This window comes from Rattus rattus, chromosome X, assembly GCF_011064425.1.
Source record: "Rattus rattus isolate New Zealand chromosome X, Rrattus_CSIRO_v1, whole genome shotgun sequence".
NCBI lineage: Eukaryota > Metazoa > Chordata > Mammalia > Rodentia > Muridae > Rattus > Rattus rattus.
Genome location: NC_046172.1, coordinates 30,653,572 through 30,673,242, shown reverse-complemented (window position 1 = coordinate 30,673,242; position 19,671 = coordinate 30,653,572). Strand labels below are relative to the sequence as shown.

General features: G+C 42.7%; 1 protein-coding gene across 1 annotated transcript in view; it reads left to right on the top strand.

Annotated features, from left to right (window-relative positions):
* Window positions 1-13,890, top strand: part of Egfl6 (EGF like domain multiple 6) — a 57,448-nt gene extending 43,558 nt beyond the window's left edge. Inside the window, 5 exon segments of the mRNA XM_032889925.1 lie at window positions 2,204-2,284; window positions 7,016-7,096; window positions 7,099-7,113; window positions 10,943-11,208; window positions 13,368-13,890. Of these exon segments, the coding sequence (XP_032745816.1) occupies window positions 2,204-2,284; window positions 7,016-7,096; window positions 7,099-7,113; window positions 10,943-11,208; window positions 13,368-13,478 (554 nt within the window). The 3' untranslated portion in view covers window positions 13,479-13,890.
* The last annotated feature ends 5,781 nt before the right edge of the window (window positions 13,891-19,671 follow it).

Here is a 19,671-nt window from a genome sequence, read left to right as displayed (position 1 = left end):
CTTCCTCAGCACCTGTGTTCTGGTTTTTCTCATCACCTGTCCTTTGGCCTGTACTCTGTCCTTTCTTATCACCTAAGATCACTATCTCTGTCTTCCTTCTCAATGCTGTACTCTACTCACCTCAGACCTTTACCTATTAGGGCTAGGGTTAGGTCCTCAGGAGTTAAGTTGCTTCTATAAGGTCTAGAGAATATCTTCCAGAGGTGCTAAATGGGATTTACCACTCTGGGAAGCCCAAGGGTAAATCCTGTCCTGTTCACTTACCTGGATGCTTCCTGGTTAGCACAGCCCCTCCCTATCAATACCCAGTATGCACAGTTGTGTGGCTACCAGATTTTCTGAGCAGCACACCTGCCAAATCAAAGACCCTCATCATCAGGTCTCCCAAGCACTCCCTTTTTTGTCTCTTTTTTAAAAGTTTTTTTTTTCTTTGAGACAGAGTAGTCCTGGCTGGCCTGGAATTCACTATGTAGCCTAGGTTGGATTTAAACTCAGAGATCTGCCTGCCTATGCTTTTCAAGTACTGGGATTAAAGAAGTGTACCACCACATCCAGCATTTTTAAAAGGTTTCATGATGCTGGGTGGTAGTGGCTATCCCGGAACTTACTCTGTAGACCAGAACTCAAAACTCTACCTGGCTCTTCCTGCCGAGGCCTGTGATTAAAGGCCCGAGCCCCCACCACTAGGCTACCATCAGTCTCCTTTCTACTTTCATGTGTTTTTATTCTTATAACCTGTTTTCATGGGCATTCCTTCCCTGGGGAGACATAAGAAGCAATTCCCTTATAAGGCCCAACAAGAGCACTGAGGATGATTTTACCAGAGTTTAGCTTGGGTAACCATTGAATTTATTAAGCTTGCTTACTATGCATGAGTGATAGATTGTTTACAGAAGGGTGAGTGACCCCAAAGCAACCACACCATCATTAAGTCTCATCTCCACATGGATGACAACTTTCCCATAGTGCATAGGTAGAGTCCCTCTTCAGTTCACTAACCACACTTTATATACTCTATTACCTCTCAAGACCATGAGACATGCAGTTAGGGCAGAATTATATACAAATATCTGGGAGGTAGAGGAGGGAGAAGCCAGAAACTCAAGTGAGGGTCCAATACCCAGCCCACCTAATTCTTCTATGGGGGAACATCAGCAGTCCCCAGAGGAGTGGTTAGGGTATTATTTACAGTCTCCCACTCTCAGTGACTATGGACTGCCACTCAGGAAATGGTGAGACCTTATGAGCCTCTCGTCTCTCTTGTTCTTTATGGAAGGCACTTTTTAAGGACTCACTCTGTGAAATGAGAATATCATGGTTGTATGTTGATGATTATAATAAGCCAAAAATAGCTAGACCTCCTTTGATCCCAGCATAGAGGTCAGCATATCTGTTTGCATTTGAAGCCACCCTGGTCTGCAAAGCAAGTTCCAGGCCAGCAAGGGCTACGTAGTGAGACTCTGTATCAAAAGATTTTAAGTCCAAATAGAAAATGACAGAAGCAGGGGTTGGGGATTTAGCTCAGTGGTAGAGCGCTTGCCTAGGAAGCACAAGGCCCTGGGTTCGGTCCCCAGCTCCGGAAAAAAAGAACCAAAAAAAAAAGAAAAGAAAAGAAAAAGAAAATGACAGAAGCAAAACACTACAGAAGAGCTTAAGTTTTCTGCATGAACCATGTGACCGCTATATCCTTCTTTACAAAGATTGGGGTACAGAACTCACCATAAATCTCAGCCCCTCCAAGACAATTTGTATATTAACCCTGCGTCCTCATCTTGAGACCCCATTTCCTCCTTTCCAGGTGCTCTGTTTTATATCTTACTCTTGCCTATATGACTTGGACAGTATGTTAATGAATACCAGGGGGAATTTACCAAGGGATAAGCAGACATAGGTTCATCCAGGTCAGAAACAGTACAGCAGTCACATAATCACCCTTCCTAATGAAAATGTCAAGGAAATGGTTTTCCAATACCTGGTGAGAAGGGGTGTGTCCAGAGTGTGGATACTCAGGTCACGTGAGGGAACCTTGAAAACACTTATTCTGGGTGAGAGAACTGGGGAGAAAATGGGAGGAAGATGCTATTCTAATGTGGTCTGCCCTTAGACTGCATGGCAAACCTATGTTCTGACACTAAATGTATTCCTTGATGCACGTGGGGGGGTTGTTTTGTTTTTTCCCTAACTGTTCAAGGTTCTTTATCAGCCCCTAAGGTAAATGAAGCAGAGGATTTGGATCTGGTCTACATCCAAAGAAAAGAGCTAAATTCCAAACGGGAGCACAAAGGTAATGATATAAAAATTTAAGGGGAAAACAAACAAACAAACAACACCTCTCATCCCAAAAAGAATAAATGGAGTGACCATGTCCTAGGAAGGCAGATTTTAGGTACCTCAAACATCATGTTTCAATGTGGAAGCAGTTTCCTAAATTTTATGGCAAAGAACAAAGAGGGTCATGAATGAAATCATTTTTCAAACGCAGTGATTGAAATACCAGGTTGATAGGTTCCAGTCAAGTGTGGGAACCTCTGCTTTAGCCCCCAGATGCTACCTGATGGCACTTGAAGCTTGTGGAAGCTGGGTGTCTGTCAAGTTAAATACACCCCAGAAAGATTTACCCCATAGTCACGAAGATTTCAGGTCAGACATGGAGGTAGGCAATGAATGGCTATTAATAAAATTAGCTCAAAATAATTTGGCTCTTGATCCGCAACATCCCAACCCCTTTTGCAATCACTGAAGTTCAAGTAGCCTTTGTAGAATGTTCCGTGCAGGCCTGGCTCCTTTTCTGGAAACTCCACGTTCCTGTAACTGCTGCTCTTTTTCTAAGGATTTTATAATTTAAAACAGTATTGAGCTCGTGGGAAGGAGCTGAAATGAGATCACCCTTCAGGAAGACCTTTTATAGGAGATGAGGCTCCCAAAGGGGAAAGAGATGCTTCAACTCAGGAGAGAAATCACATCATGGCCATCAGGAGCCCTAGCAGGACCCTGAAGGAAGAAAGAGAGCCTTCTCTCGAAACCTGGAGAAGAAAAGGGATTTCTGACTTTTATAGGTTTGGGACATCAGGGAGTTAAGCTTCATACCATGTGAGTTAGCTTGGGCTGGTCTACATGCCAGCATTGAGACAGGCACTAGATAGTACTATATAAACTTACCTTGTAGCTGTGGGGAGGGGCTTCAAGAAGCAGAGCAAACTTCCTTATCAATCCCTGGGAGAGAAAGGAAAGCACCAGGAGAGTCTGTGCTCACTCACTCTCTCCTGCACTATCTTCCATTTGTTGAAAGAGAAAACCCACTATGTCGTGGCACACAGAACCAGTGCTGTGTTCCTTTACCCTGGGAGACATAAATAAACAAACATTTCTTCACTCTAGATGTGGTACTAATGACAGACAAAAGTATCCATTCGACACAAGTTGGTGGAACAATGGGTGTATTGGGCTTACTTTAAGGAAGTATGAGCAAATGAAAAATAACTGGATCACTGAGAGGTCCCACTTCATCAGTGATGATGCTTTTAAAAAAGCCATATAATGAAGTCCTGCCTGTTTTTCAGGGCCTGTCTACTCTAATGTCTCCCAAGGGAAGGGCTCAAGAGGGAGCAGATGTCTAGAAGCCTAGATGAGAGTTCTGTGGCCTCCCACTACTGAGGACTGTTAATGACTCTGGTACACTACTGTAGACCTGGCCATCACTGTCTTGTTTTGTTACCTTGACTACAGGACCAAATACTCTGTAGGTTACCTCAGCATCCTCTCCTCTGTGATAAAACACACATTAGTCCAGGATGCAATCCCTTTTACTCCTAACTGCCGCTGTTTAAATAGTAGGTCATTTTAAAACATTTTACTAGCAATTATTAATTGTACATAATAATGAGTGTCATGATGACATCTTTATACATGCACACGCACACACACACACACACACACACACACACACACACACACGCACACGCACACATATATAGGTATAAAATTTTCATTCCTATTACCCTTCCTTGTGAACCTCCCATTTGCACTGGTCCCATTTCTCTTCCCAACTAGTTCCCATTCGACTTGTCACTGGTCAGGCACAGTAGGAGGCCAGATTTATCAACCACACACCCCTGTAGTTCTTCTTCTGAGACAGTGAAAAGGCCTTGCTGTGCCTATTAGCCTGTAATGTGTACTCTTACCCAGGACCTGACTCTTTCACTCTTCCATGTTTTGTTTTCTCTGTGTAGCCCTGTCCATCCTGGAACATGCTCTGTAGACCAAACTGGCTTCAAACTTAAAAGATCTGCATGCTTCTGCCTCCCGAGTGCTAGATTAAAAGTTTGTGTCACCACTACCTGACTGCCATGTTCTCTGTCACGTTCTACCCTTTAGGAGTTTTTCTAAAGTCCTTTTCTCTTCTGAACCTTCTGCCCTCATGCTCCCATGTCAGCTGTGTCTCTTTCCCACTAGGCCAACTCTTAAAGCTATCTCTCTTAATGAAGCTCCTCTCCAAGTTTTAAACGAAAGCCTCTTTCCCTTTAAGATCGCCATCATATTGCCTCAGATATGATATTCTGTCCCCTTTTAGTGCTGTCTGATCTCAAAGCCAAACTCAACCTGTGCAAAATGAACAGTCATAGGTCTCAGTTTGATTTGGGATTCAGGTTCAGTTCTAGCACTCAGTATCTGGGGAGCCTGGATAAGTCACTTAGGAGTCTTAGATTTATTGAAGGTCCAATGACAGATATTTTTGATAATAAAATTAAATGACATGACGTTTGCGAAACTTTGTGAAAAGAAATTTGGCAAATTGGGATGAGGCAAAACAAACAAACAAACAAACAAAAAAGGAATGTATGGCCCAGCAAGATGACTCAGAAGGTAAAATCTCCTGTCACCAAGCCAGATGACCTGATTTTGATGCCCAGGAAACACATGGGGAAGGAGAGAGCTGACTTCCATAGACTGTCCTATGACCTCCCCATGCATAGTTAAAATGTAATTTTAAATTTTTTTAAGAAGCTGGGCGGTGGTGGTACACACGTTTAATCTCAGCACTCGGGAGGCAGAGGCAAGCAGATATCTATGAGTTTGAGGTCAGCCTGGTCTACAGAGTGAGTTCCAGGACAGCCAAGGCTACACAGAATAACCTTGTCTCCAAAAACAAGCAAACAAACAAACAAACAAAAACAAAACTAAACTAAGAAAAGGATGGCCTACCATGATAATACAAACCTTTAATCCCAGCATTCTGGAGGCAGTGACAAGTGGAGTTCTGTAAGCTGGCAACTATTCTGATCAATGTGGTGAGTTTCAGCCATTTGGGGATATACAGAGAAACCCCGGAGAGAAAGGGGGGCTGCTTATCCTCTTTCTGTTCATTGATCCTTTGGTGTGAACAGCTGAATCCCCCAAATCGAAGTAAGAGGCCAGCCTTAGTTTTAATTCGCAAGCCCCTTGGCTTTTGTCCTCTTTCACAGTGCTTTCTTGCCCTTCTCTCACCTCATGAGTCAGCACACTCTTCTGTGGGAATGGCTAAAGAGCAAATACGTGAGGCTTTGGGAGCCATCTGGTCTCTGTAGCTCCAGGGTCCCTTTGTCCTTATAGCTTAAGGGAATAAGATAACACAGAAGTAAGTGGAAAGGTATGCTACCATACGACTTTACAAAACCACACAGTAGGCCAAGGTGGGAGCATGCAGACCTCTGCTGGCTCAAGTCCTGCACTGGCTGAGTCCACTCATATTCCTCTGATACATCTGAACTACACAGCCATCCTGCCATAATGAATAACAAGAACAACAAACTGAAGAATGTTGGAAACCGTCAGTAGGTCAGCCTATTCGATCCAGTATTCCCTAAGCACATTTCTAACAAGAGTGCTGCTTGGAATCATGAAATGTCCATCAGATTTTCACTAGTGGAGGTGCCTAGGTGACAACATGAGGTCAATGCCATTGAAACAGTGATTTATTATGTACACTCCCAAGGGAAGGGGGACACACTGAGCAAGAGGAGGACCTAGTGGAAAACTAGTCTTCAAGGCTTCTGTAGGAATAAAGTCAAGGGGGTGGGCCAAGAGAGACCATATAAGACTGGATCATTTTAATTGTTTCCGAAGGCCTTAAGGCAGTAGTTCTCAACCTTTCACAGGGTTACATGTTAGATATCTTGCATATCCGCTATGGACATTACCATTCATAACAGTAGCAAGTGTATAGTATGAAGTAGCAACAAAATGATTTTATGGTTTGGGGGGGGTGATGTCCTGACACCCTAAGGAACTAACTGTATTAAAGGGTTGCAGCATTAGGAAGGTTGCTGCTTAAGGGCACAGGGGCTATCTATCTGGTTTGGAGGTGCTGTAGATCAAGGGAAATATTGGTTTGATGGGGGGGGGGAGTCTGTTTTCGGTCACTTTTGTGGAATACCTGAGCGGTGTAGGGAGGTGTGACTTAGATGTCCTATGTATGGCTTTGTTTTCAGTCAGTCTCTGGCTTGAGTTTTGTCATCAGCTTGTTTCCTTCCCTGCTTTGCTTCACTAGTGAGGGACACTGTGCTCTTAACCACAGAGCCATCTTTCTAGCCCCTTCGGTTTTATTTTCGAAGATTACAACAGAATTTGTTGAGAATGCCTTTATAGATGTAACTTAAAAGATAGGGTAGGAGGAAAGATGGCTCCGTGGGTTAAGTACAAGTGTGCTGCTCTTGCAGAGGATCCAGCTTCTGTTCCCATCCACATGGTGGCTCATCTGTGACTCCAGTGCCAGGAGATATAATGCCCTCTCCTTACCCTCCATGGCTACCAGGCACACACATGGTACACAAATTTACCTGCAGGCAAAACACGCATACACGTAAAATTTACAACAGTGTGCCTAGTTTAATCTACCCCTACAAGAAGGCCTGTTAACTCGATCTGTATTCTACTCTCCTAAACCCATTCTTCGTCTTCTGTGCTCCCAAATTAGCTACTTTCGTAATACTCTTAATGGTTTCTGATGTGTTTGTTTGTTTGTTTTGTTTTTAAGCAGACTTAAACTTTTATTTCGTTGAAAACTTTGATCATGGGGTCTGTCATTGGAAACAGGATAGAAGATGATTTGACTGGAATCCTGGGATCGGGACAATGGTATTTTAAATTTCACTCTGGATTGTTCTGGGAGTAAGAAAAGGCTGTCACTACTGAATGCTAATTCCTGTCCCTGCTTAGGTCACAGTTGTTTACCGTCTTTGGGGACCTTCGACCTTCCAGGGTGGCCTCCGATGGATGAGTAACTTGGTGTAACATTGACTTGCCCCTCATCCTTCTCTCTCACACACAACCCAGGAAATGTGTCCCAGCATGCGTCTTTCATATTTACCCTCTTCCTTCTGAAAGAGGGAGATGGGGAAGGAGAAAAAAAGGGGGTCTCGAGGATCTCCCTCTTTCCCAACCACAGTTCTCTGCTAAGTCTTCATTTGCATTTGATAGAAAATAAAATCTTTTAAAGGTGGACCTCTGTCTGCACACTGCAGTTACAATAGAATCAGCTCTCGATGAGGATCAAACCACTATAATTATCAAGTTAATGACCTAACTCAAACTTGGCTTTCCTTTTTGTACCTAAGGAATTCATTCTGACCACCTGGCCTTGGATTGTTCTCAACATTACTTCTGAGCCATAAACTTCCTGGCTTTTTGTGGTGTCTGCTTCAATTCTGTTGATGGACCTTCCCCCAACCCCTTGGGTGGGTACATGGCTTTACAGACACTATTTGGAACACATATTGAATTCTGCTCTCCTGAAGGCTGGCCATGTAACTGGAACAATTGCTAGACATCTCCAGACTCCAGTTCCTCACCAGTAGAATTGTATTTCTTTTGGGATGTACAGGCTCAGCTTTAAGTTAAAACATCCTTCCTTAGGACAGATTCCTTCCTACGATATTTCCTTGCACCTGCAGTCAGAAAGCTTTGATTTAAAGATTCAAGGGCAGTGGACATGTTTAACAAGTGGGAATACATCTTTGGAGAAACTGTCTTGAAAACTAAGACAAGTTTCTCCTTTTTTTCCATCATGGAATGTAGCTATTGATATTACCAGAGCTATAACACTTGAAGTCCCTAGATTGACAGCTCACCTGGTCAGCATTGTCTTATATTGAATTTCCCACCAATGAGAATTCTTCTATTTGCAAACATCTGATTTGCAAATGACCCCTAGGTTCTCAGCTTCTAAGGCACTCACATCATAACTTCTCCTTTCCAACAGCTCCATCAGGTTTCAACATGGTCCCCTCTTCCCCTACAAAGCTAAATGTAGATGAGAAACATGGAATACATTTATATTGTTGGACGGATGGACACTCAAGGAAAGCTGAATAAAGTACAGGGTGCCTTCATTTGGGATAAAAAGACTTAGTATGAACTAAACATATTTGCTTATTTGACATTCAGGCGTCACCAAGTATCCTGGACTTTGCATGATGAATGTCATGTTCATCTCCCCCTCTTTTATCCAGTCCCTGGACCCCCAGCCCAAGGAATGGTGCCTTTACATTGTAGTGGATTTTCCCACCAATTGAAACATAGAAATCCCTGGACATTCCAAAAGGCTAATCTACCTAGACCAGTCTCTTATAGGTATTGCCCAGAAACATGTCTTATAGGTGATTCTAAACTGTAATCAATATTAACCATCACAGGTATGATGGTTTCAAACTTTGGTGGTGCTGTTATAGAATAATATACCACCCCACTGAGAAATTAACTCCTCACACTTAGAGATTAATAAGGGATAAGGCTCTTTAATAATAGCACATGTCTGACTCTGGCTAGCTGGCCCAAAAGTAGCTGTGCAGAATAGACTGTTTTGCTAATTAATACACACCTTAACCCCATTCCACATGCTGTATCCTTAAATCTCCTTTAAGTTATTCTCAGATTACACTTGAGAAAAACGTAGCGGAGGAAACAGAGACAGAGAGGTGCAAGTCTGGCCTTGGGCACATGGGAGACTTCACAGCAAAGATATTCCATATGGCCAGTGATTTTAAAGTATATCAGTGTTTGTTCTTTTTTCAAATGGTTTTTACTGAGGATCATCTTGCCCAGCTAGGAGAATTATGCTTTTGCTGGGGGAAGGAGGACCCAGCAGTGTCTGCATCCAGTGAAGACTAAGTTAGCGTCAGCCAGGCTCACACACCTATCTCCGGGAATTGTAGCAGGAGAACACTACATGCTATCCCCAGTGTTTTCCTCCCAGCTTCTATGGGGATACTTTGCTGTGAACTTCTTTAGACCATGTTGTGTAAGAATTGTTTAAGTTAGGGTTAGAAAAATAGATCAGTGATTAACAGCAATGGCTGTTCTTCCAGAAGATGTGGGTTCAATTTCCAGCACCTACATGGCATCCAAAAACCATCTGTAAGTCTAGTTTCAGGTGATCCAATGTCCTCTTCTTCTGGTCCCTAAGGTCACCAGGTATGCCTGTGTAATGTTATATATATAGTGTTAGCATTTTGTCTAAGCTCCACCCCCACAGTTACCTGGCAACAGCCAAGTATGTCTGACACTATAAAAGGGGCTGCTTGCCCCCTCCTCCTCTTGCTCTCTTACCCTCTTCCCCTTGTCCCTTCTCTCCCATTGCCTCCCCATCTCTCTCCACATACTCATGGCCAGCCTCTTCTCTTCTCTTCTCTTCTCTTCTCTTCTCTTCTCTTCTCTTCTCTTCTCTTCTCTTCTCTTCTCTTCTCTTCTCTTCTCTCTCTCTCTCTCTCTCTCTCTCTCTCTCTCTCTCTCTCTCTGCCTTTTTCTGCCCCTACTACCCTCTTAACTCCCCTCCCCTATACCATCTGTAGCTTTGGTCCTGGGGGAAGGATCACATCGCGCATAGGCATGCAGGCACCCCTTCCCCCACCTTGCATCTCCCCCCTTTATCTTTTTATAAACATCAGATAAAGCATCCATACATGTAAAATAATAATTTGAAAGAGTTACTTAAATTCACCAAAGCCACAATGAAAAGAACAGAGATAGACAAAAAGCCCACTTCCCCAGGTTATGAGATACTTAGGTTTGCAAGCATAGAAGGAAATATAACTCTAGTCATCCTTCGTCAGAACTCAAGAATGATATGCTAACACATGATGGTTGAGCCTCAAGAAATCATAATGACAAGATGAGTAAAGGGTATATCAATGAGACATTTCTATCTGGATCCACCAAAGTAGATGGCCATCATACCTGTGGTGGCTAATATGATTGTCAACTTACTAAGATCTGGAACCACCTGACATACCCATGAAAGATTGTCTAGGGTGGATTAGCCTCAGGAATGTCAATGTTGAATTATTTAGCTTTACATTGACATGGAAAGAGCCACTGAGAATGAGGTCAGCACCATTCCTTGGGCCAGGATCCAGGACTGGATACAAAGGAGAAAGAGAGCTGAGCAAGAGCATCCATCATTGCTTCCTAGTAAATGCAATGGAATTGGCAGCCTCAAGTGCCTGCTGCCACACCTTCCTCCATCACCATGGGCCATACAGATCCTTGAACCTGTGAGCCAAACTAAACCCTCCCTTAAGTTGCTTTGACTAGGGTGTCTTGTCTCAGCAAGAGCGCAAGTCAATTATACAATACATATATACATTCTAAGAGTCAACTAATCAAGGTGGAAATGTTCTAGAACTCATTAGCTGCAAATCACCTTCAGTGCTTAGTGACTGACTATTCCATTATATTCCTGTTTCTTATGGATGTGGAAAATTCCTCAGCTTTCTGACCCTTAGATCTCTATATAGGAAATGATTTCAACTCTCCAATCCTCCTGGCTCATGTTTGCATAACAGTTCTATTGAAATGTAAAAAGACCTCAGCACTTCCTATGGGAGACCGTTGTTCATTTTTCTAGCTAGTTGATGTATTATAGTCAGATCCTTTATCCCAGCTTTTTGTTGTTGTTGTTCTCTTAAAGATGTTGGTTACTATATGGCAGTCCCTGCACTGGCAGGGCACAAGAAGAATATTGGCCGATTGAAACTTCTCCTTCCCAACTTGACACCCCAAAGCAACTTCTGTTTGCTCTTTGATTACCGGCTTGCTGGGGACAAAGTAGGAAAACTTCGAGTGTTCGTGAAAAATAGCAACAACGCCCTGGCATGGGAGGAGACTAAAAATGAGGATGGAAGGTGGAAGACAGCAAAAATCCCTTTGTACCAAGGAATGGACACTACCAAAAGTGTAAGTGGGGAGAGGAATTCCATACTTACACTTCGCTTTTTCAGTGATTCACTGATGCCTATAGGTCTCAGGAGTACAAAGACAGCACGACTTGTCTAATCAGCATGACTAACGAGGGCATTTGTCTGGTTCTACGGAAATGGCCCGTTGGTATATCCGGCTCCTCTTACTAACTTCCATGAAAACCTGGCTGTGCGTTCTTTAATATGTTGCAAAAACAAAGAAACCAGGGAAAAGGTTTCTCATCCATTCTGTATGGAACTTAGCTCAACAAATGGCAGCCAGAGTGTGATTATTTTAAGGTCATGTGAACTGTTTTTGAGAATTCTCAAGACCACTTTGGGGAGCGTGTGTATGTGTGTGTGTGTGTGGGGGGGGTGATCCTTTAGAAGGTCTCATAGAACTGATAAAAAATGTTACATTTACAGTTGTTATTTATATACATTTATATATTAAATCAACAAAGAGAAAATGGGATATAAGCACAGAGACCAGGAAGGACCAGACAAAAAGCTTATATAGTTTTCCTTGCCCAGTAGACCCCTGAGCAGATCTTAGTTTTCCCAGCAACCACATATGACAAGACTCATAAAGTACACCAGGGACCTGCCCAGACCTTTAGTATCCAAAGGTGTGTGTGTGTGTGTGTGTGTGTGTGTGTGTGTGTGTGTGTGTGTGTGTGTGTGTGTGTGATATGTATTATGTGTCTGTTTGTTAATGTGAAGGCCGTAGTATAGCCACCTCAGGTACTGTTCTTCAGGCCTGTCCACTTTATTTCTTCAGATAGGCCTTGAACTTGCCAAGTATGGCAGACCAGCTGACAAGCAAGCCTAGGGGATCCACCTGCCTGTTTCCTCAGCACTGGCATTACAAGTGTGCATAACTATGCAGGGCTTTTTGACAGGCATCCTAGGGATTGAACTCAGGTTCATCTGCTTACAAAGTAAGCACTTTATCACTGAGCTATCTCTCCAAGCCCTCAAAGCTATTCATAGGGGTCCGTCTGCCCACATGATTGCCAGCATAGCTGACCTTAGTTATTCAGCCTCCAGCATTCCCAGAGGCTATACTGAAATCATGTAACCCAAGGACCCTACCATAAATAACATTCTGAACAGAAACCATCTAGCTTGACTAAAGGTTACAGGTAAACAAAAACATTCTTGATTAAGTAGGGTTTTTTCTTTTTTTTCCCCCCATTTTTATTAAATTGGGTATTTCTTATTTACATTTCAAATGTTAGTCACTTTCCCGGGTTCCTGTCCATCAGCCCCCTAACCCCTCCACCTCCCCTTCTATATGGGTGTTCCCCTCCCCATCCCAAGGGCTTGGAGGCTGACTCTGAGTAAGCAGTCAAGGGTAAAATCTTCTTTCAAATGTTGAGATTTTGGACAACTCAGACCTGCCAAGTTAATCTTTCACTGTAGAAGTGAGTTTGAAAGGAAAGGAAACCCTTTTAAGAGGAAGTTTGTTAATGAACTTGATAAAGAACAAATAGGATACAATGGTGAAGAGTTTGCTGAGTTTGGAGGGCCTTGACAAGAGCTGCTTCTTGAAAGAGAAAGGTCAATAATCACACAGTAGAAGAACAAAGAGGGGGGTCTGGTTTGCTCTGTTGGTAGAGTGATTGGCTCACGTGCACAAAACCCTGGGTTCAGTCCCCAGCACTACGTAAACCATGTGAGGCAGACCAGTAATCACAGTATTCAGAGATGGACAGGCAGGTCAAGAACATACTTGGACATATAATGGACATGTGTTCTCACATGCACACACTCGGGCACACACACATGCACAAACAGACACACACACACACATGCTTGCACTTAAAAATAAATTTTAAAGTAAACAATAAAAGATCTTTTATTGTTTTTACTTCATTTCTTTACATGTCAAGTCCAAAAGTTCCCTACTCAGAATTACAGAACTTTTGAGAATCCTTCAGAGTTTGCTGCGAGCCTGTCTCCTCTAAACAGAATCCGTGCTGTGAGCACTTGGCATGTAGGAAACACATTGTGTACAATCAAGACATTGCTGCGGGGTTGATATGAAAGGCGATTGCTATGCGGTAGAAAGACAAGTTTAGTCCTTGCTAACAGCCGTTCAATAGTTTGCTAACATTGTTTTGAAGTAACCTCCTATTCTCTCTCTGTTCTTAGGTCATTTTTGAAGCAGAGCGTGGCAAAGGCAAAACTGGAGAAATTGCAGTGGATGGCGTCTTACTGGTGTCAGGCTTGTGTCCAGATGACTTTTTATCTGAGGAGGGTTGAATGTCACTGTCCTTCTTTATAGCTTCATAAGTGGCTTTTTAAATGTCATTTCTCGTGGTATCTTTGTATATCATATCCTAGGACTCTTCCATTTTATAGATACAAGCTGACAGTGTGTAATGTTCCAACAGAAATACTATCATAAGATGCCTTTTTTGTATCAAATGCACTAAGACTTGCCTTATATATAGTACCACTGTGCCTTCTCATTTGTTTCTGAATTTCCCACATTATATCACAAAATGGGGAAATGCTAGCCCATCTCCTCCTGCCCAGTATGTCTGCTCTTCCTACATGAGTTGGTGAACTTTTCTATGTAACATTTGTAGAATAACAGCAACAGAAAAAGATAAGTACAGATAAATGGTTAATTGTTGGGGCTGGGGCAATGGCCTAGCGGTTAAGTGTTCATTTCTCCAGAGGACCCAGGATCAATTTCCAGCATCCACATGGTGGGTTGCAACCACCTGGAACTCCAATTCCAGAGAATTCAATGCCCTTCTGGCTTCTGTGGACACTTTCATATGTGTGATATACATGCATAAACTACACACACACACACACACACACACACACACACACACACACACACACACACACCAATGAAGTAAATCATTTTTTAGGTTGCTTAACATAAGGTGCTTCTTGGAAACAATGATAAACAAGACTTAACCCTATGTGGCTCAGCCTGCTCCTTCACAGTCAAGCTTGCACATTTAATTTTTTATACTCATATCCAATAAACCACCTTGTGTCATAGTACGATAAAAGGGTGTCTTTACTGACTCTGTTTACTTCTGTATATAATTCTGCATATTTTATTCTTCTCACTATTGAAATACTTTGTAATCTTAAAAATTCTTAAAAATTGACGAAAATGGCCATGTGGTGTAAGGCTTGCTTGGCATGCATGAAATCCTGGGTCATGAACTCATAAATTGGGAATGATGGTGCCTGCATGTAATCCCGGCAGATTTGAAGTTTAAGATCATCCTTGGGTACACAGTATGTTTGAGTCTAATCTGAGCTACATGAGACTTTGTCCAAGTAGAGAGGGAGAGAGGGGCCTCATATCTCTTCCAGAAGGAAGATAATATGTATATTCACCAAGACTGTTCACTATACACATGTTCCTGAAAAAAATAATACAGGCGAATCTTGTCAATGTGTTTGTGCAAAGAGCACAGGGCGCTCATCCACCTACCATCAGACTCCTGGCTCTCTGAAATCTAATAGATGAGTATGATAGCCAGAAAGGCTAGCTAGGAACACTGGCTTCTTAACAGTCCACAGCGAACGATGCTTTCACCCTTAATACAGGGCTCACGTTCTCTGAGTGAAGATGACTTGTCCTTCCTGGAACTCATTTTTTTCCAGGACTGCTGTTTAAATTCTGTTGCATTCAGACTGGAAGACAGGCACTACTTAGGTGACTAAATTCTTCAAAATAAGCACATGGAGTAAAGGCATCTCACGTTTTGAGGGAGAACTGTCAATTCGGGAACATGTTATAATTTGTTACTCTGCTTCAAAAGTGGGTTTTGTTTTGGTTGGTTGGTTTTGTCTGAGTAAAGCTGGCTCTGTTCTGTCAAAGACAACCATACAGATGACCATCAAGCTGACTTGAATCCTAACTATTTACCATCATTTTATAATTCTGCCCCAACACAGATAGTGAATAGCGAGAAATATTTGTTTTAAAAAACTGGCTTTTATTGAACCTTCATAAATTCCTCTCAGTTCATTGGTTGAAGGTTGAGGAGTATTATTTGTTTGTTGCCATTCTGGGGATTGAACCTAAGGCCTTGTCCACTAGACAAAAGCGCTCTACCACTGAGCTATGTCCTGAGCCCTGGTGTAAAGGTTTCACAAGAAATTAAGTCCTTCGACAAATCTGAGGCTCTCGCGAGCTTAGACTATATAATCTGTAAAAACTGCCAGTAGAGGCTGGAGATGGGGCTCAGTTGGTAAAGTTCTGCCTAGCATGCATTATGTTCTTGGTTCACCCACCAGCAGTGCTGCGGGGACCTATAATCCCAGTACTTGGGAAGTAGAGACAGGAAGATCAAGAAATTCAAGGGCATCATGTTTGAAGCGAGTAGTCAGGTGGCAAAGGCAGGTGAATCTCTGGGTACCAGGCCAGCCAGGTATAATACATAACTTGTTCTAGCCTAGCCAAGGCTACATAATAAGGCCCTGACTCAAAAAAAAAAAAAGAGAAAAGAAAGAAAATATGCACTATGTGCTATATGATGTCTAAGGGTCAAAACCAAAAAACTAAGTCAATAGAAGAAGACTCAGGCTGTGTTTATCCTTGTGGGAAGGTGCTAGAAGGGAGCCCAAGGGAAAACATGTAGAAAACCAATAATTCTGATGTTTGAGAGGTGTGTGGGGTGTGTCAGTAGTCAATGTGTCTGGTAACAAACAACCGGAACAGACCTCAAGTCACTTACAGCAAGGACAATAGTATGCACGTAGACAGGAGCCTAAGAAGTGAGCTGCAGCATTAGAAGCAGAACAAGGAGCCATTGTAGGAACGGCCTACTAAGGATATCGTCTCCCCTGCATGATCTCTCACAGTAGTGTAGCTTCAACAGTACTCTACTCCAAAGTCGAATGCCAGGGGCTAGGGAAGCCTGGCGCTCAATCATGGAATCCATACCCAGCATACAAGAAGCTCTTTGTTCAAGCCCCAGCCCCAAATAAACTGGACATAGCAGTGCATGGGGCGTAGAGTAAAGAGAATAAGAAATTCAAGATCACCCTGGCTGTATATGGAGTCCAAGACCAGTCTGGCCTACATGAGTTCCTGTTTCAAAAGGAAAAAGAAAAGTCCCAGAGGGTGCTTAAGTCGGGAACCTCTCCTTGCCTAGGGCAAACAGGCACCTAATTACCCATTTAGGAACTGAGTAAAGCTGGCTCTGTTCTGTCAAAGACCACCATACAGATGACCATCATGCAAAAGCTGGAATTGAGGGCTTATCCATTCCAGCCAGTACACCAATCTCTTCACAACAAAAGATGGCCCCTTCCATTCTCTTCAGCAACCAGAAACCAGGTGGCCTTTGAGTCTAGTTTCAAGTGAAGAGCAACTTCCACAAACACTATCTCAGAAGCCAAACAGTGTGGCTACTGTGTATTGGTTTACTGTGAGGAAAATGAGGGAGAGATGAGAAGTGCCTTCCTTAGACACCACAAATCAGGACAGTAACCCTTCTGGCCCAATGTGTCCCTACAAAAGACTGTACAGAACACAACCGTTCTTTAAAAATGTTTTCTGGCTCCAGGCATTCGAAGTAGGCTACGGATGAAGCATGCCCTATCATCTAGGAGAAAGTACCATGAAGCTATGAGGTTTTTTTTTGTTTTTTTGTTTTTTTAAGAAGAAAGATGACAGATAAGGAAGCACAGCCCCTTGCCCTGTGGGTCAATGCTCATGACTCACTGTTCGAATGAACTGTTACAAAACAAGCTCCCTTTAAAAGGAGAGCCCAAGGGCCAAAGTGGAGCGAGCATTTCGTGAAGCAGACCTCACGTCGGGATCGCTGGCCACCGCCTGTCTGTAGTCCTGGAAACCAGCCACAATGACTGAATCAAATCCCAGATGCTAGGCCTCAGCTCAGATTTCTAAACGGCAACAGGACAGACAACGGAACAGACAAGAGGAGGTATTTAAGTGAAATAGCATCCCCCTGCCTCGTTTCTTCTTGTATGTTTTCCTGTGTCTTTCTAATTAGGTCAAATTTTGATTAATTTTCTTGACAATTTCGGGGACTTTGAATAATGTCTACCGACAAAATCGTAAATATATATATATATATATATATATATATATATATATATATATATATATATATATATGTTTTTGAATTTTCATCTTGCGTTTGTGATTGAAGCCAGACTTCTGGGTCTTTTGTTATTCAGTTCCCATCAATCTATGGAAGCTTGAGCATGTGGTTTTCCCAAATAAGGTCACACACACAGGTTCCGGTGTTAGGAAGGAGACACAGCTATGTTTGGGAGGCGGCACTCTCAATCAATCACACAGTAATCAAATAAGAACGTTCCCCCACCCCATACCCCTCCTCCTCTACGCCTTTACTGCTACTGAAGAGAACAAAAGAAAAGTAGTAGAGGGCCGGGGTAAGATGAGGCAGTAAGAAACTAACTTATCCATCTTTGTCTTTACTGGTAGATGAAAGGTCTGATCTTTGAAGAGTAAATGGTGATTTAAGTACTAATGTTAGATGGGACTATACATGCTTTTTTAGAATGTATATATTATATGTGTGTGTCTTGCGTATGTGTGGTAGTGGTGGTACACATCTGTAATCCCAGCACTTAGGAGATAGAGGAAGAAGGGTCAGAAATTCAAGGACACCCTCAGCTACACATGAACTTCAAGGCTAGCCTGGGCTACATAAAATCTCATTTCAGAGAGAAAAATCACGAAGTATGCTGGGGTCAGGGAGTGGCCTTGCCTGGGGCTAAACAGCCATTTATAAGGTAAGCTGAAAGCTGGTTCTGATTTCATTGGCTTGAGGTTCAGCCTGACCTCCAGTAATTCTCCAAGTTTATCTGTTATTTTTCTGTTGCTGTGATAAAAAAAAAAAAACAAAACAAACAACTACAAGCCACCTCGACTTCAATCATTTATTTGGACTTTTGATTGCAGAGAGGTAGCTGTCCAGACTGACCTGGATGGCATGGCGGCAGGAGCAGGAAGCTAGGGGATCACATCTAGACCACTTGGAGGAAGGACAAAGTGACAACAGGAAGTAGAATGGGGCTACAAAGTCTCAAAACCCTCTCCCCAGAGGAGCAGAGGAAGTGAGATACTTCCTCTGGCAAGGTTTACATTCTGTGAGTTCCGACCTCCCCAAACAGCATCCCCTAACTAGGGACGCAGTACTGAATTATAAGAGCCCATGACAGGCATTTCTCATGCAAACCACAACATCAGGGAATCCCAAAGTGGGGTTAAGGACCACTCACCTAAGTAGATCATCCTAGAAATCTCTAAAATTACAAGAATTGATAATCTAAGTGTTGGCAAGGATATGAGAACTCCCACATCTTGCTGATAGAAGTGTCAATTATAACAAGTAATTTGGAAAAATATTTGGCAGTGTTGTCTAAAACAAATGCTTGCCCTATTTCCTAACAATTACACTGAGTATATTCTCAAGAATAGGGCATATATTCACCAAAAGAAATGGATGAAAATACACACGGTAGTTTGTCTCATGGTTGTCCAGAACCCAAAACAAGGCCCATGCCTTTAATACCAGTACTTGGGAGGCAGACAGATCTCTGCGAGGTTCAAGGACAGTCACCAATACATAGTTCCAGGATGATCAGGGCTATGAAGAGAGACCCTGATTCAAAAGCAAAACGAAAACAACTCAAATGACCACCAATATCAAAATGCATATATTATGTTAGCTGTAAGCAAACCAAGACCACACAGAATGAAAGCCTGCCAGAGGCAAATTCTACAGACATAAAATTGAGTGAAACAAATCTACATAAACCAGCACTATGAGTTTGTGGTGTGTGTGTGTGTGTGTGTGTGTGTGTGCGCGCGCGCGCGCGTGTGTGTGTGTGTTGGAATTATAGACAGTTGGGAACCACCATGTGGGTGCTGAGAACTAAACTTCGGTTCTATGAAAAAACAAGCATTCTTCATCACTAAACCATCAATTCCCCAGCCCCTCCATCTTACCTTTTGAGACAAATTCTCGCCCCGATCCTGGAGCTCATTGATTCAGCTAGGCTGTCTCGCTGCCTCCAGCATGGGGTTTACAGATGTAGACAACACTATGCCTAGCTTTTCTATAGGTGCTGGGGACTGGAAATAAGGTCTTCACACTTAAAGTCCTTCACATGAGAAGGACTTTATCTACTGACTCATCTTCCAGCCCAGTGAGTCTGCTTTTAATAAGACTGAGGCAGATAACACTAAGCTCTGGAGATGGAAGTCAGATAGAACTTACCCAGGGGTAATAGGATGGACAAACAGGAAGCACTTGAGAGCAAATCTTCATTCAGAAGACATTTTTTTTTAACCAACATATAGCTTTAAGTGGTATTCACTTTAGTGTGCTTACTTGCCAATAAAAGACAACAAAAATCACAACTCGGGGTTGGGGATTTAGCTCAGTGGTAGAGCGCTTGCCTAGGAAGAGCAAGG